The 22,595-nt window shown below is 51.7% G+C and overlaps 1 protein-coding gene across 1 annotated transcript in view; it reads right to left on the bottom strand.

Annotated features, from left to right (window-relative positions):
• The window catches only part of RNF150 (ring finger protein 150), a 112,300-nt gene that overhangs the window by 16,601 nt on the left and 73,104 nt on the right, over positions 1-22,595 (bottom strand). Inside the window, exons 5-6 of the mRNA XM_064149516.1 lie at positions 11,319-11,415; positions 2,881-3,091 (exon numbers count right to left, since the gene is read on the bottom strand). Coding sequence (XP_064005586.1) covers positions 2,881-3,091; positions 11,319-11,415 — 308 coding nt within the window. The remainder of the gene's footprint in view (positions 1-2,880; positions 3,092-11,318; positions 11,416-22,595) is intronic.

Below are 22,595 nucleotides of genomic sequence, written 5' to 3'. Positions count from 1 at the left end.
CCCTTCTTCTGTTGCTGCTTGCCTGGCAGCAGAGCCCAACCCCACCTGGCTACAACCTCCCTTCAGGCAGCTGCAGACAGCAATGAGCTCTGCCCTGAGCCTCCTCTGCTGCAGGCTGCACACCCCCAGCTCCCTCAGCCTCTCCTCACAGGGCTCTGCTCCAGGCCCCTCACCAGCTTTGGTGCCCTCCTGTGGACACCTTCCAGCACCTCAACATGTCTCTTGGATTGAGGGGCCCAGAACTGGACACAGCACTCAAGGGGTGGCCTGAGCAGTGCTAAAGAGTTGAATCTTGGATCCTGGTAGGAGCTAGCTGAAAGAAGCTGCTGGTCCATTTTGTGAGTGCTCAGTGCTGCTACACAGAAGATAGATGGTTTAGCAAGGAGCCCTAGGGCCAAGCCCTCCAGTGAATCACAGAATGGTTTAGAAGGAATCTCCAGGATCATCCAGTTCCAAGCCCCTGCCACAGGCAGGGACACCTCCCACTAGAACAGGTCGCTCAAGGCCTCATCCAACCTGGCCTTGAACACCTCCATGGAGGGAGCAGCCACAGCCTGTGAAGTCCCATCCAGATGTTCACAGCATACTGCCTAGCCCAGGGTCCCATGGAAGACTTTATCTACTCAGCAGCATGGGGAGAGAAAGGGAGAGAGAGAAGAGGAAATGTCTGCTGAGCAAACACACAGAAACATGAAGAAAAGCTCCCTGGCTGAGCTCCAGGAATGACAATCTGGCCACCACTGAAGGAGATGGGAGCTTTGCCACCAGATTTCAATGGAGACAGACTTTCCCCCCATGTGAGCAGTACTCTGCAAGTATCCTCCCTCCAGACACACTGCAGGAGCTTTTCTGGCTCTGAACACTCACTGGAAATGCAGAAAAGGAAATTAAACCCAAACCAAGACAACAATACCAGGACAATTAATCAACAAACCAAAAGGATGCAAGAAGGATTAAGCAGAAAGTACTGCAGAAGTGGGTGGGAAGAAGGCAACTCCTTCACCACCCAGAGCACTGAGCTTTGTCAGGAGTAAGGAGAGGTGCAAGGATTCATGGTGCTCCAGTTGAGTGCTTAGGGCTGGGTGCTAGGTTGGACTGGATGATCTTGGAGGTCTCTTCCAACCTGGTTGATTCTATGATTCCAAGCTCCACACTACTATGATTCTGTGAAAGGCAGCCCAGAGGACATGCACTGCTTTCATGGGATGACAACACAGCCCAGGCTGGAAGGGACCTCAGAGATCAGCTACTCCAAACTGCACACCATGGGAAGGGATATGTCTCAACTAGACTCAGCTGCTCAAGGCTTCATCCAACCTGGCCTTCAACAGCCCCAAGGAAGAAGCATTCACAGCCTTCCTGGACAGCCTGTTTCAGAGTCTTGACATCCTCATACTGAAGAGCTTCTTCCTAAGATTCAGTCTAAACTTAGTCTCCTTCAGCTTCAAACCATTCCCCTTGTCCTATTGCTAGATACTCTTATGAAAAGTCCCTCTCCATACTCTCCCTTTAGTCTGCTCTCCTCAGACCCCACCTGCAGCCCTGTGTGCAGTTTTGGAGCCCTCAACACAAGAAGGACATGGAACTGTTGGAGCCAGTCCAGAGGAGGCCACCAAGATGCTCAGAGGGCTGCAGCAGCTCTGCTGTGAGGATAGGCTGAGAGAGTTGGGGCTCTGAAGTCTGGAGAAGAGAAGGCTTTGAGGAGCCCTTATAGTGGCCTTCCTGTATCTGAAGGGACTACAGAAAGGCTGGGGAGGGACTATTGACAAGGTCTTGTAATGACAGGACAAAGGGTAATGAGTTTAAACTGGCAGAGGGGAGATTGAAACTGGATGTCAGGAAAGGGTTCTTTGCAGTGAGGGTGGTGAGACACTGGCACAGGTTGCCCAGGGAGGTTGTGGAGCACAGAATCACCCAATGTGATCACAGATCACATCAAAGATCACATTCTGTGATTCTGTGCTCCACAACCTCCCTGGAGGTGTTCAAGGCCAGGTTGGATGAGGCCTTGAGCAACCTGTTCTAGTGGGAAGAGTCCCTGCCTACAGCAGGGGGTTGGAACTGGCTGAGCTTTGAGGTCCCTTCCAAACCAAACCATTCTGTGATTCTATGCTTCCTGTAGAAACCCTTCAAGTATTTTTAAGGTCCCTGCAGGTAGTGGATTTGCCTCACAAGGCAGGCAGGTGGCACACAGTGAGCTACCTGGGAAGACATCAGCTACAACAAACAACAACTGAGGACAACCATGAGTTTGCATTGCCTTTTGTTGACTGAAATCACAGAATCATCATAGAATCAATCAGGTTGGAAGAGACCTCCAAGTTCATCCAGCCCAACCTAGCACCCAGCCCTAGACAATCAACCAGACCATGGCACTAAGTGCCCCAGCCAGGCTTGGCTTTAACATCTCCAGGGACAGCAACTCCACCACCTCCCTGGGCAGCCCATTCCAATGCCAATCACTCCCTCTGCCAACAACTTCCTCCTAACATCCAGCCTAGACCTTCCCTGCCACAACAAGAGACTGTGCCCCCTTGTTCTGTTGCTGCTTGCCTGGCAGAAGAGCCCAACCCCACCTGGCTACAGCCTCCCTTCAGGTAGCTGTAGACAGCAATGAGATCTTTCCTGAGCTCCATCTGTCCACACAGGGGCCTCCAGTTGGAGTTTCTGTTCACTGCAGTGGTTTGCCCCCAGGCTGCAAGTGTTTGCAGCACAACAGAATGACATTCCAACCAGCAGAGTTTGACTGGCTTAAGCTATGCCCATCACCCCAGTGAGAAAGCCCTCAAAGGCCACTTTTGTCCCCACAGGAAAGTCTGAGATTCAGGCATCATCTAAACGTTTACTTGAGTGCAAGTTCTGCCAGAGAGAGGAACTTACTGCTGGTGGTGAAGTTGCCCTCCCCAGCCTGGGGGAAGGAGTCTGCGTCCTGGACGACCTGCAGCGCTCCCACAGCCCGCGCGGGGGGGTCCAGGGCCACGGAGCTCTCGTTCACTGTGGTGTCGCTGGCTCCCGTGATCTGGTTGGTTGGGGGCCCTCCTATGGATGCTTCCAGGTCTGGAGGAATGTCATCCATGCAGTCTGCGTTGGGCTAACAGAGGGAAACAAACAAACAAGAAGAAAATTGAGCTTTTACCTGACAGAAGGATTTAAATCACCCAAGCCCACTGCTTTGAGGGGTTCTCTGCTCCCTGCCAGCCCTCAAAGGGGCAATGCCTCCCCAATAAACATGCACAGCTGCTTTGGTTGCAGCTCCTTTAAATCCTCTTACTACAATCTGGTGCAAGAGAGACCCAAACTGTGCACTGCAAACGCTCAGTATTAAACTCTGTCATCTACAGTCTCTAAATATTCTTCTTTATGCTTTTGGAGAGGGTTTGGGAGGACACAGCTTAAACAACTCACTTATTGATGTGATCCGCTCGGCACAGGCGGACTGCTGAGACAGCTCATACATGTAAGCAGAGAGAGGGGCTGAAGGGGAACCATTATGCCAGTGGCATCCTGGCCTGGCTCAGGAGCAGTGTGGCCTGCAGGGCAAGGGAGCTCTTCTGCCCCTGTGCTCAACACTGCTCAGGCCACACCTTGAGTGCTGTGTCCAGTTCTGGGCTCCTCCATTCAAGAGAGATGTTGAGGTGCTGGAAGGTGTCCAGAGAGGAGGACAACAAAGCTGTTGAGGGTCCTGGAGCACAGCCCTGTGAGGAGAGGCTGAGGGAGCTGGAGGTGTGCAGCCTGCAGCAGAGGAGGCTCAGGGCAGAGCTCAATGCTGCCTGCAGCCGCCTGAAGGGAGGCTGTAGCCAGGTGGGGTTGGTCTCTTCTGCCAGGCAAGCAGCAACAGAACAAGGGGACACAGTCTCAAGCTGTGTCAGGGCAGGTCTAGGCTGGATGTGAGGAGGAAGTTGTTGTCAGAGAGAGTGATTGGCATTGGAATGGGCTGCCCAGGGAGGTGGTGGAGTTGCTGTCCCTGGAGGTGTTGAATCCAAGCCTGGCTGAGGCACTTAGTGCCATGGTCTGGTTGCTTGGCCAGGGCTGGGTGCTAGGTTGGACTGGCTGAGCTTGGAGCTCTCTTCCAACCTGCTTGATTCTCTGATTCTATGCTGAGCTGCAGTTGCACTCCGTTAAGTTGCTCCCAGTTATCCTTACTGTCCCAGAGTCAAACAGACAATCTGGACCAGTCACTTAGGTTTCCTCTAAATGCACTGGTGTCAGACAGTTTTGCTGTGTGATTCATCCCACCCTAAGGCAGAGGTGGTTTGGATTGCCCTCTCTGCCTTCCCACTGCTCAGCAGAGAAGGGACTTAAACTGCTAGATTGGAAAGCTGAAGTCAGAGGAGATGAATTCTGCTCCCTGGATGTGAATTTTGCTCTGCTTAGTTGTCTCACTCACTAAGGCATCCTTGAAAACCTCACTACCTGCCTATGTGCAACAGCAGACAGCTGGAAACTAAGCAAAATGTGATACAGCAAAGACTTAGAGAGAGGCTTAGCTTTAAGCACAGGAGTAATCCCTTTGAGTGGAGGCATAGGAGGTTACCATATGCTTGTGCTCCCTGGCAGAAGCAGGAATTTAGCATCTTTTCTCTTTTCCCTCTCTGATTCTTGGCACCTCACAAACTCTTTCCCAGGACTGCTCCCCAGTGAAGAAGGCAGGCATTCCAGCCACTTCCCAGGTGATTAGCTTCCACAAAATGAAGGGTGGAATAAAACAGAGAATTGCCATTGTCAGGCTCCAGTCTAACCCTCAAACAGTTACTGCTCCTCAGAACTGAGATGAAGGCACATTTGGCTCTGCCAGGCTTGAGAATCACAGAATCAAGCAGGTTGGAAGAGACCTCCAAACGCATGCAGCCCAACCTAGCACCCAGCCCTGGCCAAGCAACCAGACCATGGCACTAAGTGCCCCAGCCAGGCTCTGCTTCAACACTTCCAGGCACAGCAACTCCACCACCTCCCTGGGCAGCCCATTCCAATGCCAATCACTCTCTCTGACAACAACTTCCTCCTAACATCCAGTCTAGACCTGCCCTGGCACAACTGGAGACTCTGTCTCCTTGTTCTGTTGCTGCTTACCTGCAACAGATAAGAGACCTGCAGAGGTTGCCTGGCAGCAGAGCCCAACCCCACCTGGCTACAGCCTCCCTGCAGGCGGCTGCAGACAGCAATGAGCTCTGCCCTGAGCCTCCTCTGCTGCAGGCTGCACACCCCCAGCTCCCTCAGCCTCTCCTCACAGGGCTCTGCTCCAGGCCCCTCACCAGCTTTGGCGCCCTCCTGTGGACACCTTCCAGCACCTCAACATCTCTCTGCAATGGAGGAGCCCAGAACTGGACACAGCACTCAAGGGGTGGCCTGAGCAGTGCTGAGCACAGGGGCACAAGAACCTCCCTTGTCCTGCTGCCCACACTGCTCCTGAGCCAGCCCAGGATGCCATTGGCTCTGCTGCCCACCTGGGCACTGCTGCCTCATCTTCAGCTACTCTCTGCCAGCACCCCCAGGGCCCTCTCTGCCTGGCTGCTCTCAGCCACTCTGTCCCCAGCCTGTAGTGCTGCTTGCGGTTGTTGTGGCCAAAATGTAGAACCCTGCACTTAGCCTTGTTCAATCTCATCCCATTGGCCTCTGCCCACCCATCCAGCCTGGCCAGGTCCCTCTGCAGGGCTCTCCTACCCTCCAACAGACCCACACCTGCTTGTATTGAACCTGTAAATGAAATCCCAATTCTTTATCTGTAGGAGTTGGAGCCAAAACTATTCCTTAGATCTTTCCCTTCCCCTCACCCTTAGCTGTTCTAACATTTTAACTTAAATTTGGGTTTGGTGGCAGTGCATCTCAAAGGGGAAAAAAAATCCCCAAGCAGCCACAGTTGTTTTCTTTCCTACTCCAAGGAAAAAAAGCATTTCAGTTTTTTTTTCTCCCCAGCTGCCTGTCCTCTGCTCTGATTCCAATCATTCCTAGAAGGGGGTTTTGTTTTTCTCTATCACCAACTTTGAAACTTTTTAAAAGCAGGGGATTAGAATCTGAAAGCCAACCCAAACATCACAGATGCAAAAATAGCTCTGCAACCATATAATTAATCCCTTCAGTCCTGAATCATTTTTGCTGTGGGGGAAAAAAAAAATGAAATACCTTAAAGTGAGCAGCCTACTATAAAACTAATGACATGAAACACTGACTGGGGACAAAGAAACCACCACACACCACCAAACAGCTTTCTGGCTTCTGCTGCTGGAGTGACCCAGATAGGTTCGCTGAGTTTAATTATGTTGGTGTCACTCCTTCCCTGTGAGTGAGTGCTCTGAGGGCACAGCTCCACTAAAGCCAAGGGAAGGCTTTGTCTTGACTTCTGAGGGCTTGGCTAAGGCTCTTAGTGAATAGCTTCGAGTCATCCAATCTGCTGCCAAAAATGCAGCTGTCTGCATATCCAGCAGATATTTGCAGAGAAGGGGGAGAAGAGGGAAACTATTCCAGGGGATGTGAGCATCTCAAGAGCAATGGAGCTGCTTCACAGTGACAGACACTTCCACTGATAAATCCAGTTCATGGAATCACAGAATCATGGAATCATGGAATTATAGAATCCCAGGATCATAGAACAACCAGGTTGGAAGAGACCTCCAAGCTCATCCAGTCCAACCTAGAACCCAGCCCAAGCCAATCAACCAGAACATGGCACTAAGTGCTTCAGCCAGGCTTGGCTTCAACACCTCCAGGGACAGCAACTCCACCACCTCCCTGGGCAGCCCATTCCAATGCCAATCACTCTCTCTGACAACAACTTCCTCCTAACATCCAGCCTAGACCTACCCTGACACAACTTAAGGCTCCTAACATCCAGCCTAGACCTCTTCTGGCACAACTTGAGACTCTGTCCCCTCCTTCCATTGCTGCTTGCCTGGCAGCAGAGCCCAACCCCACCTGGCTACAGCCTCCCTGCAGGTAGCTGTAGACAGCAATGAGCTCTGCCCTGAGCCTCCTCTGCTGCAGGCTGCACACCCCCAGCTCCCTCAGCCTCTCCTCACAGGGCTCTGCTCCAGGCCCCTCCCCAGCCTTGCTGCCCTTCTCTGGACACCTTCCAACACCTCAACATCTCTCTTGAATTGAGGAGCCCAGAACTGGACACAGCACTCAAGGGGTGGCCTGAGCAGTGCTGAGCACAGGGGCACAAGAACCTCCCTTGTCCTGCTGCCCACACTGCTCCTGAGCCAGCCCAGGATGCCATTGGCTCTGATGCCCACCTGGGCACACTGCTGGCTTCAGGTAGTTGTAGACAACTTCAGGAAGTTGTAGACAACTATTACAGCCAAAAGAGTTGTGGTCTGAGCTGCACTCACCAGCAAAAGCACAGTGGAAAAGGTTATGCCAAACAATTTGCTGCTAAGCAGTGAGTTAATAACCCTCTGGAGGCACAGAGAGCCAGGGTGAAAAGTAGAGATGTTTGGGTACCATGAAAATGAGTGCAGTCATCTTGGTGCCTCATGGCAGCCTAGGGAATCTGCTTTTAGGGCAGACAGTGTTTGAAGCCTCTCTTACCAAGTAGATGGAGAGTTTTAGACGTGAGTTGAATGGAAACACTCAGATATTTGGATTTTAACCAGTCATTTCCTGGAAAATCCTGAGCCTTCCTGCTAAACAAAGCACAATGTATACCCACGCACACAAGCCAGCTCCACAATAACAAGCCCAGGACAAAGAGGCAGAAGAAAAAGGCCCCACCACACTCACCCTGCCTATAACTAAGATTTCTTCATCCCCCCTCAATGGCAAAAGCCTGCAAAAAGGACCTTGGCAGCAGTGAGTGCTGCCTGCCTGAGGCTGCTTCTCTCTGCCTGGAAACTACAGCAAGATGGCTCAGCAAGGCTCAAGAATGCAATTAGGGAATGGCATTTTGCTTCATCCACTCCACATAAACGTTTGCCACCTCTCACTGAGAAGCCCTTGAGCTTTACAGCTTCTTCCCAGGGAAAGGTCCTTCCTCACAACAGCCTGCTGACATCTGGCTGAGTTACAAGCCTCTCCAAATAGCAGCTCGTGTGTGCTGACAGAGACTGCTGGCATATTTGGGACCCACAACTACACTCTCCAAAGCAAAGTGGGCTTTGTGTGGTGCCTGGAAGCTCAGAGGGGCACCAGAAAGCAGCCCACAGGACTGGTGCCCACCCTGGGCTGCCCTCAGTTGGTGCTGGGCAGAGAGAAGGGTGAGGGACACACAATTTCTGTGTGGCTGGAGAAGGGATCCTGTGAGCTGAGCTGGGATCACGAGCAGCAGTGCTGGGGCAGCAGCTCAAAGGGTGTGCTGGTTTGAGGCTAACTGGAATGTCTTAATGAGAAAAAAACAGATGATAAGGCTGTAAAAAGGAAGCAATGGTGATGGCTCCTTCACTCATAGGCTTGCTGAGATGCATAAAAACAAGAACACCAAACACAGACAAGACAGGGTCAGTGTGTGTGTGTCTCTGTCACAGCTGGTACCCTGGGCTGCTTCTGTCTAACTAATCCTTCTGCTCTCTAACCCTCCTTGCTGATCCTCCAACCTCACCTTGAACCCAAGGTAGACTCTGGGATAAGGTAGAGGAGTGGAAGGAAGGTGGAAGGCTGTTTGGGAGCCCCTCCTGGGCACTCTGGTTTCTGGGAGGGCTGCTGGGTTTCTGCATTACCTTTAACTTGTCTACTTCTGTCTGGAGCTGTAAGTGTTGTCAATCTCTGCTTGTATCTTGTGCTAAGCTGTGAATATAAACCTTCCTCCCTTAACTTCCAGCTGCCTGAGCCTAGACTGGGTGACAAAGACTGGGCTGCAGGGATTATTCAGACAGATAAGAAGAAAGGGGATGAGGTAGGAGAGAGCAGATGAGGCATATTTTAGCAAGAAAAGGCAGAGGATGAGGAGGAACTGATAGCCCTAAAGGAATTTTGAATCCCCAAGCTACCAGATGATCTTAGATTCCCACTTTCTTTTCTGTCAGCCAGAGGAAACCCCTGACACAAAGGCTACCATCTGCTCCCAATTCCTAGGCTGAGGGAGCTGGGGGTGTGCAGCCTGCAGATGAGGAGGCTCAGGGCAGACCTCATTGCTGTCTACAACTCCCTGAAGGGAGGCTGTAGCCAGGTGGGGTTGGGCTCTGCTGCCAGGCAAGCAGCAACAGAACAAGGGGACAGAGTCTCAAGCTGTTGCAGGGAAGGTCTAGGCTGGGTGTTAGGAGGAAGTTGTTGTCAGAGAGAGTGATTGGCATTGGAATGGGCTGCCCAGGGAGGTGCTGGAGTTGCTGTCTCTGGAGGTGTTGAAGCCAAGCCTGGGTGAGGCACTTAGTGCCATGGTCTGGTTGATTGGCCAGGGCTGGGTGCTAGGTTGGGCTGGCTGAGCTTGGAGGTCTCTTCCAACCTGCTTGATTCTATGATTCTAAGGTAGCAGCAGGTGCAGCAGAAGCAGCAAGGGGAAGGTCCAGGCTGTGCTTCCAGACATAAAGCTCTTGATGCTCCAATGAAATGAGATTAACTTATCCATTGCTGCCATTCTATGGCCTATCCCTGCAATGTTCACCTCTCTACTCAGAGCTTCTACTCCTAAGTTCCTCTGTTCTGATTTAATGCCTGAGCTAGAAATCCAGCTCAAACAGCCAGAGGTCCCCCTTCAGCCCCTGACATTCTGTGATTCTCTAAGTCTGCATTCAGTATCTGAATGTGAACATGCAACCTAGAAGGACCTATTGCCATGGCAGCTCCTAACCACATCTGAATGCTCCCAATAACAAAGAGCTTAATTTCTCATACATCATGCTTGCTTACTGGGAGAAATGATCCCTAATCACAGTGAGGAGCACAGAGCTTGCTTAAACACAGACTTTAAAAGAAGTCTGAGAGTCAAAAACCAAAGCTCTGACTCCCCAGAATGAGCAATTAAGTTGTCCTTGACTAGTGAAGCCAGGAAAATTTCATTTGCAGACTTTCTGCTTTGAGATTTCAACTGAGAGCACAATTAAAAACCAATAAATGAATAAAACAACCCAGGGCTGATTTGAAATCCAAACAAAAGCTGTGTGCAAGAATCCATACATCTAGCAAAGGACCAACAGCACAACTCTCTGCTCCACAAGGCAGGCAACCATGGAGATACAAATCCCAACACCCAACCAGCCCCCACGCACCCTCTTCCTGGTGCTCCAGCAGATGCATCCCTCCAGTGTACTGGTGCCAGTTAGGGACCACCCAGGCATGCTAGGGACTCACTGACTGTCTTGGGGTAGGGAGATAGTGGGGATTGACCCATCCATCCCTTTGTGGGGTCCCTGTTGTCCCCTAACATCTGCCTCAGCCTCTCTGTCCCTTTGCCTTCCAGCAAGTAGCGGGGTCAGGAGGCAGCAGCAGTAGCTCTGAGTGCCTCATCTCAGTGCCCCACCTCGTGCAGGAGAAAGCAGGGGGTCCCACTGTCACAGAATCATAGAATCAAGCAGGTTGGAAGAGACCTCCAAGCTCAGCCAGTCCAACCTAGCACCCAGCCCTGGCCAAGCAACCAGACCATGGCACTAAGTGCCCCAGCCAGGCTTGGCTTCAACATCTCCAGGCACAGCAACTCCACCACCTCCCTGGGCAGCCCATTCCAATGCCAATCACTCTCTCTGACAACAACTTCCTCCTAACATCCAGCCTAGACCTCCCCTGACACAACTTGAGACTCTGTCCCCTTGTTCTGTTAGTGGTTGTCTGGCAGAAGAGCCCAACCCCACCTGGCTACAGCCTCCTTGCAGGGAGTTGTAGACAGTTGCAGAGTGTCGCCTCCCGGGGATGCCCTATTCCTGTGGGTTGCTCCCCAGATCCATGATCCAGGACTCCCACCTCCCACCTCTCAAGTGAGTCCAGCAGTGATGGATGGTGTGGGGTAGGCTGCAGGATGGAGATCTGGTCCCACCAAGCATCCCAGGGGATGACATCTCTCTAGAGGGCTAATGTCTCCTGGGAGGACTGACATCCCTGCTGGGGATCTGACATCCCCCCTGAGGAGTGATGTCCCCTGTGGGATCTCCTGGGGGGGCAGTGGGATACTGGCATGCCCTGTGAGGTTTGGTGCCTGCTCTGGCAGGGGGGCTGGCCTAGATGATCTTTTGAGGTCCCTCCCAGCCCCTTACATTCTGTGATTCCTTGAGCATAAGAGTGGGGTACAGCAGAACAGCAGTCAGGCATTTCACCTTGCAGCTCCCTTAAGGCATCAATCAATCAATCAATCACAAAAGTGGCACAAAGAGCAGGATAGGAAGAGACAGGCAAAGGGCTAAGGATGGAGCCAGGCAGGTGGTGCCTGCTGCCTGCCCTGCCCAGCTCTGTGCCATGCTTACCGGGATGCCCAGAGCTTTCAGTATGTTCATTTTGCACATGGGGCAGGTGCGGTGGTCTAGCAGCCAGGGGTCCACACAGGACTTGTGGAAAAGATGCCTGCAATGAAAACCAGGAGAGTTTAGCTGGCATCCAGCACAGCACAGTCTGCCCCCAGCACCAGGCACCCCTTCTGAAGCCAGTACGGCGAGAGCGCTCCCAGCAGTGTGCTGGTGCCCTCTGCCAGGGCTGCACACCCACAGCCAGTGCACACAGCACTCCAACTCCTTCTGCTGCACCTCACAGTCACAGAGGTGACCAGGCTGGAAAAGACCTCTAAGATCACTGAGTCCAAACTATCACCTAACACTACTAACTAACTAACCCATGTCCCATCCAGCCTCCTCTTAAACACCTCCAGGGATGGCGACTCCACCTCCCTGGGCAGCCCATTCCAGTGCCAACCACTCTTGCTGTGAAGAACTTTTTCTTAACATCCAGCCTAGACCTCCCCTGGCACAGCTTGAGGCTGTGTCCTCTTGTTCTGTCCCTGGGTGCCTGAGAGAAGAGCCCAACCCCACCTGGCTACAACATCCCTTCAGGTAGTTGTAGAGAGCAATGAGGTCTGCCCTGAGCCTCTCAATCATAGAATCAAGCAGGTTGGAAGAGACCTCCAAGCTCACCCAGTCCAACCTAGCACCCAGCCCTAGCCAATCACCCAGACCATGGCACTAAGTGCCCCAGCCAGTTTTTTTCTTGAACACCTCTCCTCAGATGGTGATGTGCTCCTGTCTCCAGATCATGCTGGGGACCCTTTCTCTGGGCTCTCTCCTTTGTTTTCATACCTTTCTCGTACAGTTTCATGCAGCAAAACCAACTCTGACGTCTGCCTGTCAGCTTTGGAGGAGCTCATGATACCATGCATCCTCATGTGCCACCAACAAATTAATCACAGAACCATAGAATCAAGCAGGTTGGAAGAGACCTCCAAGCTCAGCCAGTCCAACCTAGCACCCAGCCCTGGCCAAGCAACCAGACCATGGCACTAAGTGCCCCAGCCAGGCTTGGCTTCAACACCTCCAGGGATGGTGACTCCACCACCTCCCTGGGCAGCTCACTCATGAAGGCATTTGAGTTTTGCTCTTTCTCAGGACCCAGGTGTCAGGCAATAAAGCCAAAGCAGCTATTTCCATTTACATGAATAAATCCCCCCAGGATGCTGCTTTTTAAACCATTCACCATGACTTTCCTGCTCTTCAGAAGTTGTCCATCAGAGCAAGCTCCTGAACAATCCCTGCCCTGCAGGGCTTGTGGATAATCCTGTGCTCAGTCTGAGGAGACCACTAAGCAACTCCCTGAGCCCTGTGGCTCCTGAGGGGCCACTTTCCTTTGATATTATCCAAGTGGACAAACTGAAAGCTTCTGGTCTAGCTTTGCCTGTCACAAAGTGAGATTGAATCCAGAGGCACTCAGTGCATGTAGCTGACTGACAGACTGCATTTTCCTCTGCAGGCATATCCTGTTACCCTGTGTGACAGAGAACATGTGGGGCTGGGGATTTGAGAACCACTGTTGAGTAGGGGCTCAGCACAAGGCAGTGACCTTTGCTCAGCCCCACTCCTTCTGAAGAAAAGGAGGAAGGTTTCCTGTCATGCACAGACCCTCAGAGATTACACTGGCATGTAGGAACCTGAACATTAACTTGCTATCCTAGGCAACTTTTCATCAATTATTTGACTGAAATATCAGGAGCAGTGTGGCCAGCAGGACAAGGGAGGTTCTTCTGCCCCTGTGCTCAGCACTGCTCAGGCCACCCCTTGAGTGCTGTGTCCAGTTCTGGGCTCCTCCATTCAAGAGAGATGTTGCAGTGCTGGAAGGTGTCCACAGGAGGGCGCCAAAGCTGGTGAGGGGCCTGGAGCACAGCCCTGTGAGGAGAGGCTGAGGGAGCTGGGGGTGTGCAGCCTGCAGCAGAGGAGGCTCAGGGCAGAGCTCATTGCTGTCTGCAGCTCCCTGAAGGGAGGCTGTAGCCAGGTGGGGTTGGGCTCTGCTGCCAGGCAAGCAGCAGCAGCAGAAGAAGGGGACAGAGTCTCAAGTTGTGGCAGAGAAGGTCTAGGCTGGATGTTAGGAGGAAGTTGTTGTCAGAGAGAGTGATTGGCATTGGAATGGGCTGCCCAGGGAGGTGGTGGAGTTGCTGTGCCTGGAGGTGTTGAAGCCAAGCCTGGCTGGGGCACTTAGTGCCATGGTCTGGTTGATTGGCCAGGGCTGGGTGCTAGGTTGGACTGGATGAGCTTGGAGGTCTCTTCCAACCTGCTTGATCCTATGAGTCGAGTCCATGATTCACACAATCACATGGCAAATTACCACATTCCTCTGCTTGGTCTGACTTCACACATAACTATGACAAAGGGCAAATTTGACCTCCCCTGGCAAAACTTGAGACTGTGTCCCCTTGTTCTGTTGCTGCTTGCATGGCAGAAGAGCCCAACTACAGCCTCCCTTCAGGTACTTGTAGACAGCAATGAGCTCTGCCCTGAACCTTCTCTTCTCCAGGCTGCACACTGTGCATTTCCAGAACCTGAGTAAATTCATTGCTGCTTTGGAGAGGGGAAAAAAAAAGCCCAGGCTTCCAAAATCTGCTGTGGATTAGAAAATATCTGACTTCCACTGAGCCATTCTGTCACAGACTAGAAAAGTCTCCTCTTGTTTTCACGTTGAAGCTTTGCAAGCCTCAGTCAAGCTGTGGTTCATATTACAGCATTTCATAATCTGTGTTAGTCACCAAAAGCTTGGAACTTCCATGCCATTGAGACTCCAAGAACTGAAGCTCACTGTTCCTGAAGTTGGCTTCATACAATCAATAACCTAAAAGACAACTTCCAAATGCCAAGTAATTTAAACACATGACAGCTCATGTCACTGTGCACTCCTCTGTACTCAATTAGCACAGTGGATTGTGGCTCTATTAATTTCAGATTTAATATGCAGGACAGAAGGAACCTTGATTATTTGACAGGAATCCACAGATAAAAATGGAAGTGTTACTGAAGATCAGGGCAAATCCTGCCTGACAAACCTGGTGGCCTTCTATCCACAGGTCACAACATGAGTAGATGAGAGGGGAGCAACTGATGGCATTGACCTGCAGCTGGGCAAAGCCTGTGACACTGTCCCACACCACATCCTGGCCTCCCCACAGGGGTCTCATGAGTGCACCATGAGATGGATAAAGAACTGCCTTGATGGCCTCACCCAAAGAGTGGCTGTCAATGGCTCCATGGCCAAGTGGAGGCCAGTGACAAGTGGAGTGCCTCAGGGATTAGTCCTGGACCAGTCTTGTTCAACATTGTGGGTGCTGTGGGCAGAGGCACTGAGTGCAGCCTCAGCAAGTTTGCTGCCCACACCAAGCTATGTGGTGCAGCAGCCAGGCTGGAGGGCAGGGATCCATCCAGAGGGACCTGGCCAGGCTGCAGAGGTGGGCACAAGCCAACCTCAGGAGCTTCAACAAGACCAAGGGCAAGGTCCTGCAGCTGGGTGGAGGCAATGCCAAGCACAACTGCAGGCTGGGCAGTGAGTGGCTGGAGAGCAGCCCTGAGGAGAGGGACTTGGGGGTGCTGCTGGAGGAGAAGCTCAGCAGGAGCCAGCAGTGTGCACTTGCAGCCCAGAAAGCCAAGCAGAGCCTGGGCTGCAGCAGGAGAAGTGTGGCCAGCAGGGCCAGGGAGGGGATTCTCCTCCTTTACTCCTCTCTGCTGAGACCCCACCTGGAGTACTGCATCCAGGTCTGGAGCCCCTGGGACAAGAGGGATGTGGAGATGCTGGAGAGTGTCCAGAACAGGGCCACGAGGATGCTCAGAGGCTGCAGCAGCTCTGCTGTGAGCACAGACTGAAAGAGTTGGGGCTGTGCAGGCTGGAGCAGAGGAGGCTCCCAGGGGACCTTCTTGTGGCCTTCCAGCATCTGAAGGGGGCTACAAAAATCTGGGGAGAGACTTTTTAGGCTGCCAGGGAGTGACAGGACTGGGGGGAATGGAGCAAAGCTGGAGGTGGGGAGAGTCAGCCTGGATGTGAGGAGGAAGTTGTTGAGCATGAGAGTGGTGAGAGGCTGGAATGGGTTGCCCAGGGAGGTGGTTGAGGCCCCATGGCTGGAGGTGTTTAAGGCCAGGCTGGCTGAGGCTGTGTGCAGCCTGATCTAGGGTAGGGTGTCCCTGGGCATGGCAGGGGGGCTGGAACTGGCTGCTCCTTGTGGTCCCTTCCAACCCTGACTGATTCTATGACTGAGGTGAAGATCTGGCCGTTTAAATGCTTGTACCACATCAGAGAGCTGATAACATCCATTTTTGGACACACCAAGAGAGGAGTGAGGTGTCAGGCTTTGCAATTCTGGATTTGAAAGTTTCTTCTATTTGTTATTAGCTGCAGCTTTTGTGAAACTGTGAATTGTTTGCTGTCCTTAGGAGCTTCTTGCCCAAATTCAGGCAAAATGAAGGTCAGCATGAAGCAAGGCAAGAGAGGAACTGCAATAATTCACTGTCACAGGGTAAGACAAAAATCCCTCTCCCCCTGCAGTTCTGCCTGATGCACATTTCAAAAGGAAGGGACAGGGCAGCAGCACCATGGATGAGTTCAGAAGTAATGACCCATACAGGGGGACATGAAGAGAGATGTTTCCAGCACAAGCCTGGGATGTGGCTTTGACAAAGTCAGAGCAAGGAAAAAAAGACGTTGGGTTTTTCTTCTTGTTGTGTGCAACCACAGGCATTGCTAAAGCCTGCTGATCTGGGGGGGTTGGAAGGAACTCAAAAGAGCTCAAAGGAACTGTAATTGATTAGTTGAGAAAGGAGAAAGGATATGTTGTAACAATCCTCATACAAAACAAAGGCTTCCAGGAGGAGAAAGGAAACAACTGTTCTTCACCTCTCCTAGGGACAAGAGACACAATGATGTGATTAAACTGCAGCCAGAGAGATCCAGGTTACACAACAAGAAAAGCTACACCCCAGCCAGGGTGGCAAAGCACTGCAGTAAATTATCAGGGGCATTTGCAGAGTCTTCATCCCAGGAGACTGCAGTGTGTTGGAAAAAGCTCCCAAGAACAAGACAGCACACAGCCAGTGCCCCTGTGCTGCTCCAGAGGTGGTGGCCTCCTGGGATGCCTCCCCCACTCCTCTGGGCCTGTATGTGGATGTGTAAAGCTCACAGAGCACAAAGGAAGAACCACCTCAAAATCCCAAAGCATTTCATTTACCTAAAGAGCACTTCATGGTTTTAAACTGGAGATGCAGGCTCAGGGCAGAGTTCATTGTTGTCTACAGCTACCTGAAGGGAGGTTGTAACCAGGTGGGGTTGGGCTCTTCTGCCAGGCAGGCAGCAGCAGAACAAGGGGACACAGTCTCAAGCTGTGTCAGGGCAGGTCTAGGCTGGATGTTAGGAGGAAGTTGTTGGCAGAGAGAGTGATTGGCATTGGAATGGGCTGCCCAGGGAGGTGGTGGAGTTGCTGTGGCTGGAGGTGTTGAAGCAAAGCCTGGCTGGGGCACTTAGTGCCATGGTCTGGTTGATTGGCCAGGGCTGGGTGCTAGGTTAGACTGGACGAGCTTGGAGGTCTCTTCCAAGCTGGCTGATTCTGGGACCTCTGTTTGAAATGTATTTCAATGTTCTTTGAAGCTGCTGTTTTTATAATCACACAATTAAAAAAACAAACCAAATCATCAAACCCAAATTCATTTCAGGCTCAGCCCTGATGATTATTAGCATTAAAACAACTTGATTGTCATAAAGCTGTTGTTGAGCTTTTAGCTTGCCAACAACTGGATGATCTTTGAGGTCCCTTCCAAGTTGTTTGCAGTGAGGGTGGTGAGACACTGGCACAGGTTGCCCAGGGAGGTTGTGGAGCACAGAATCTTTGATCACATTGGGTGATTCTGTGCTCCACAACCTTCCTGGATGTGCTCAGGACCAGGCTGGATGAGGCTTTGAGTGACCTGTTCTAGTGGGAGGTGACCCTGCCTATGGCAGGTGGTTGGAATTGGATGAGCTTTGAGGTCCCTTCCAACCTAAACCACTCTATGATTCTACTCCTAGTCCCATGTTTCCCAACTGCAGGCAAGCCAACCTAGCAGCCATGTAAGTCCTCCCAGAAGAAAAGTGTGAGCTAAAGGGAAGCAAAAGCTGAAAGAGAGAGGCATTGACTAAAACCATCAGTTGCCTGGATTAGACACAGGGCTGCAAGCACAGATTGAGAGGGGTTTTGGTGAGAGACTTGAGTGCCACTGAGTATCCAGCAAGAAGATGTGGGCTTTTGTGGGTGCATGTACAGGACTATTTGTTCATTTTTGTGGAAGAAGGAAGGATTAAAAACCAACCAGGTGGTAATGAGGATGTGAAGGAATCTAAGAGCAGAATGTGTGTGATAAAATAAGTCTCATAGGAAGCTGATAAAAAGAGAAAGGAGTGAGGCAGTCTCTGAGATCACAGCTGTGGACTGAGGGTTCAGGAGAAGGGAGCAAGCTGGAACGGGGTCAGAAAGTGCATTTATTGGTAACAGAAATTAAATAGCAATAATAAAATGAAGCTTATGAAGAACTCAGTAAAGATGAGCTTGAAAGAACTGTCTTGCCCCTGTGCAGTAGTTTGGGGAAGTTAGTAAAAGGCACCCACTGGGAAGAGCAGCATCAGTGACTCCTCCAAAGGGAGAGCAGAAAAGAGGACAGACACTCTGAAGCTGGAGATGGAGGAGAAGCAGGAGGAACTGGGGGCTGTGACAAGAGATGTCACTCTGGGAGCAATGAACTTGGTGACATTTGATGTTGTGTCAGTGCCCCCAGACACAACTTCAGTGATGTTTGCTGCCAGGAAGCACAAAGCCAGCTGCAAGCCAATGCTCTTCTCTTTTTTAATCAAGTGTCTGTCTCTATTTATTTCATACATCCTGCAGAGTGAAGGTCAGCAGCACAGACAGCTGTGGGAGCTGCCTAAAGAGGACACAGGAAGAACAATGAGTTAACTGGAATTATCCTCCTAGCTCTCCAGAGTGGGATGCATAGCAACAGGCTGCCCCAAAGCCAGCTCTCTGCCAGCAGAAAAGAATAATAGCTGTGGATCTACATGAGGAGAGGCTGAGGGAGCTGGGGGTGTGCAGCCTGCAGCAGAGGAGGCTCAGGACAGAGCTCATTGCTGTCTACAGCTACCTGAAGGGAGGCTGTGGCCAGGTGGGGTTGGGCTCTGCTGCCAGGCAAGCAGCAGCAGAGGAAGGGGACACAGTCTAAATCTGTGTCAGGGGAGGTCTAGGCTGGATGTTAGGAGGAAGCTGTTGGCAGAGAGAGTGATTGGCATTGGAATGGGCTGCCCAGGGAGGTGGTGGAGTTGCTGTGCCTGGAGGTGTTGAAGCCAAGCCTGGCTGGGGCACTTAGTGCCATGGTCTGGTTGATTGGCCAGGGCTGGGTGCAAGCTTGGATTGGATGAGCTTGGAGCTCTCTTCCAACCCTCCTGATTCTATGATATGACTTCAGAGCTCATCTACTGCAGTACAGGCTGGTGGATTTTTGGGACCAACTTTGTGAGGAGATTCAGGCTCCACAAACCATAAAAAGAAACCTTAGGACATGAAGGTCTTTATACACGAAGTGTGCCTGCTAGCAGTGGTTCTCCCAGCCCTGCCCTGCCCTGCCCTGCCCTGCCTGCAGCACAAAGAATCATTTTCATGTGCAGCCCTTGAGGAGTATTTGGCTTTGCAGGTAAAAAGTTCTACATCTTGAGCACCTCCTGGACAGAAACACTAAGGTCAGCCAGCATTGATGTCATATAGTGCTGGCTTCTGTGAGACTTGGTGGAATGCCAGCCTCTTATTAAACAGCACTCTAATGAGGTTCCCATACTGTGAACTGCACATGGTTTAACTGAGGATGCTTGGGGAAGAAACTTACAGAGCCTGCAGGTCTTTATCAAGTTATAAAGCCCAGTTCTGGGCCCATCAGTTCAAGAGAGATGTTGAGGTGCTGGAACATGTCCAGAGAAGGGCAACAAAGCTGGTGAGGGGCCTGGAGCACAGCCCTGTGAGGAGAGGCTGAGGGAGCTGGGGGTGTGCAGCCTGCAGAAGAGGAGGCTCAGGGCAGAGCTCATTGCTGTCTGCAACTACCTGAAGGGAGCCTGTAGGCAGGTGGGGTTGGGCTCTGCTGCCAGGTACCCAGCAGCAACAGAAGGGGACAGTCTCAAGGTGTGCCAGTGGAGGTCTAGGCTGGATGTTAGGAGGAAGTTGTTGTTAGAGAGAGTGATTGGCATTGGAATGGGCTGTCCAGGGAGGTGGTGGAGTTGCTGTGCCTGGAGGTTATGAAACAAAGCCTGGCTGGGGCACGTGGTGCCATGGTCTGGTTGATTGGCCAGGGCTGGGTGCTAGGCTGGGCTGGCTGAGCTTGGAGGTCTCTTCCAACCTGCTTGATTCTGTGACTCTCTCCCGTGATACTCAAGCTGTGCTAGGAAAGACACTGTCCATGTCCCTTACAGAGACAGAAATTCATTCACTCCCCTTTTGCTGAAGAGACTGGCAAGAGCAGGAGGAGTCATGACCATCCTTTCATTTCCTGTTTTGGAAGTTCCAGGCCCAAGCTGAATGTGTAACACACAACTTGTGCAGCAGGCAAGCCAAGGGCTTGCACAGCAGCTGCCTGAGCAGGAGCTTGGGGGTGTTCATAACTCCAAAGTGCTGAGGCTCAGCCTGTTGAGTATTTTACAAGGCAGCTCCACTGCTGCTACCCTTTCAGGGTGAGTCATTTTCTAGGTGACCTTTTAACTCAGCCAAGAGCTGCACATCACCTGTTAACTATGTGTTTCCTACTCGCTCTGCCTGACTCAACACTGCGGATGACACAGGCTGAGTGGGGCCTGGCTGAATTAAGAGGTGAGATACAAGCAAAAGCTAAAGCTTCCACACAGGTCTTTTTTTCTCCCCCCTCTCTGCTGTTGTGTAACTCCTTCCAAAAGCTCTATCATGCCTGCCTCTATCATGAACAGCTTCCAGTTTTCTTATGCCTCTCTGAGAGCAAGCTTTAACGTCCAAGCAAGGTCTCACATTTTCTGGTGAGTTCTCATTTTGAATGCATCTCTGTTTTGTGGAAGTGATGGGTTGGAGTCTGCTCACAGCACCAGAGAGTTCCCATGCAATTTGTCATTGTGGGAGACTTACAGTAGGTCAAATTGGTGATTAATCTGTTGCTGTTTGTTTGCCATTTAGTGATGGGAATAAACAGATTTGAGGAGTCATGAGAAGGAGCAGAAATGGACAGCTTGTAACATTCAAATGTCTACTAGGGAACAGGAGGCCAAGAAAAGAAACAAATATTCCAGTCTGTGAAGCCAGTGAACATGTCTGCAGGAGAAGAAGCTCACTCTATTAACCAGCTCTGCTCTGTAGGTACAGTGCTTGAGATGCCTATTTTTAGTAAGTTTGCAGATGGCTCTGGCCAGCCTGCTCTAGGGTAGGGTGTCCCTGCCCATGGCAGGGGGGCTGGAAGTAGATGATCCCTGTGGTCCCTTCCAGCCCTGACTGATTCTATGATTAAGTACCTCAGCAATTTCAGTCAGGGTTAGGATTCACAATTGGAGAGCATGTTCATTAAAATCAGCTTCAATGCAAGTACACTGCTCTGTTTCTACACAAACCTGGGCCCAATCCTGTTCAATATCTTCACTGATGATCTGGATGAGGGGATTGAGTTCATCATCAGTAAATTTGCAGATGACACCAAGCTAGGAGTAGGTGTGGAGCTGTTGGAGGGTAGGAGAGCCCTGCAGAGAGACCTGGCCAGGCTGGATGGGTGGGCAGAGGCCAAGGGGATGAGATTGGACAAGGCTAAGTGCAGGGTTCTATGTTTTGGGCACAACAACCCCAAGCAGCACTACAGGCTGGGGACAGAGTGGCTGAGAGCAGCCAGGGAGAGAGGGAGCTGACGGTGCTGGTAAAGAGGAGCTGAAGATGAGGCAGCAGTGTGCCCAGGTGGGCAGCAGAGCCAATGGCATCCTGGGCTGGCTCAGGAGCAGTGTGGCCAGCAGGACAAGGGAGGTTCTTCTGCCCCTGTGCTCAGCACTGCTCAGGCCACCCCATGAGTGCTGTGTCCAGTTCTGGGCTCCTCCATTCCAGAGAGATGTTGAGGTGCTGGAAGGTGTCCAGAGAGGGGCAGCAAGGTTGGTGAGGGGCCTGGAGCACAGCCCTGTGAAGAGAGGCTGAGGGAGCTGGGGGTGTGCAGCCTGCAGCAGAGGAGGCTCAGGGCAGAGCTCATTGCTGTCTGCAACTCCCTGAAGGGAGGCTGTAGCCAGGTGGGGTTGGGCTCTGCTGCCAGGCAAGCAGCAACAGAACAAGGGGACAGAGTCTGAAGCTGTGTCAGGGAAGGTCTAGGCTGGATGTTAGGAGGAAGTTGTTGGCAGAGAGAGTTGGCACTGGAATGGGCTGCCCAGGGAGGTGGTGGAGTTGCCATGCCTGGAGGTGTTGAAGCCAAGCCTGGCTGGGGCACTTAGTGCCATGGTCTGGTTGATTGGCCAGGGCTGGGTGCTAGGTTGGACTGGCTGAGCTTGGAGCTCTCTTCTAACCTGCTTGATTCTATGATTTCTAGGGAAATTAAGGACTTGCTCTTCCTTTCCTAGGAGTTTTCCTAAGAAGCTGCTTTGCTTAGAGCAGTCCCTCCTTAGCTAACACTTCAGGTGTGACAGGACAATGGCAGAGAGAAATGAATGCAGCTGTTACAGGCAGCGAGAGGCTGCTCTCCTGTGCCACACTGCTGCCACTGTGTGTGCTGCACAGGGCAGTTTCCCAGGGGAAGAACAGAGACAGAACAAGCTCAAAAGCTCTCTTGTCACCTCCACATTCCACAGGCCTGAGAGTATTTTCCTGGCAGAAATAGATAATGTGGCCTTTGTCACATCCCCCTTTTTTTTGCTTCACTGTTCCTGCTCAGCATCCCTCTTTAATGGCTGGGGATTTTTTGATAGAAGCCATCTCTTTCTCAGTGCCTGGAATGGCAGCTCTGTGGGGAGCAGAAGACTGCTCTACCCACCCCTGGCTGCTGTGCCCTGGGCTCACCTTGAAGGCAGGGGAAAATGCCTTCTTCTAAGACATTTGCTTGAGGAATGAGCAAAATTCCTTTCAGTTTAAAGATTCTATTGAAGACTTTGTAACAGGTCCGAAATCAGACATTTCTGACTGCCATGCTGAAGTCAGACTCTCACCACCATTAGTGCTATCCTCACTTCAAGCTTGTGATGGTTTGAGGCTAACTGGAGTTATTTAATGAGAACAAAAGTGGTGATGTCTGCTTCACTCA

The sequence above is a fragment of the Pogoniulus pusillus genome, chromosome 10, assembly GCF_015220805.1.
Source record: "Pogoniulus pusillus isolate bPogPus1 chromosome 10, bPogPus1.pri, whole genome shotgun sequence".
Lineage (NCBI taxonomy): Eukaryota > Metazoa > Chordata > Aves > Piciformes > Lybiidae > Pogoniulus > Pogoniulus pusillus.
The sequence above is the reverse complement of the archived record's forward strand: the minus strand, read 5'-3'. Positions and strand labels throughout refer to the sequence as shown.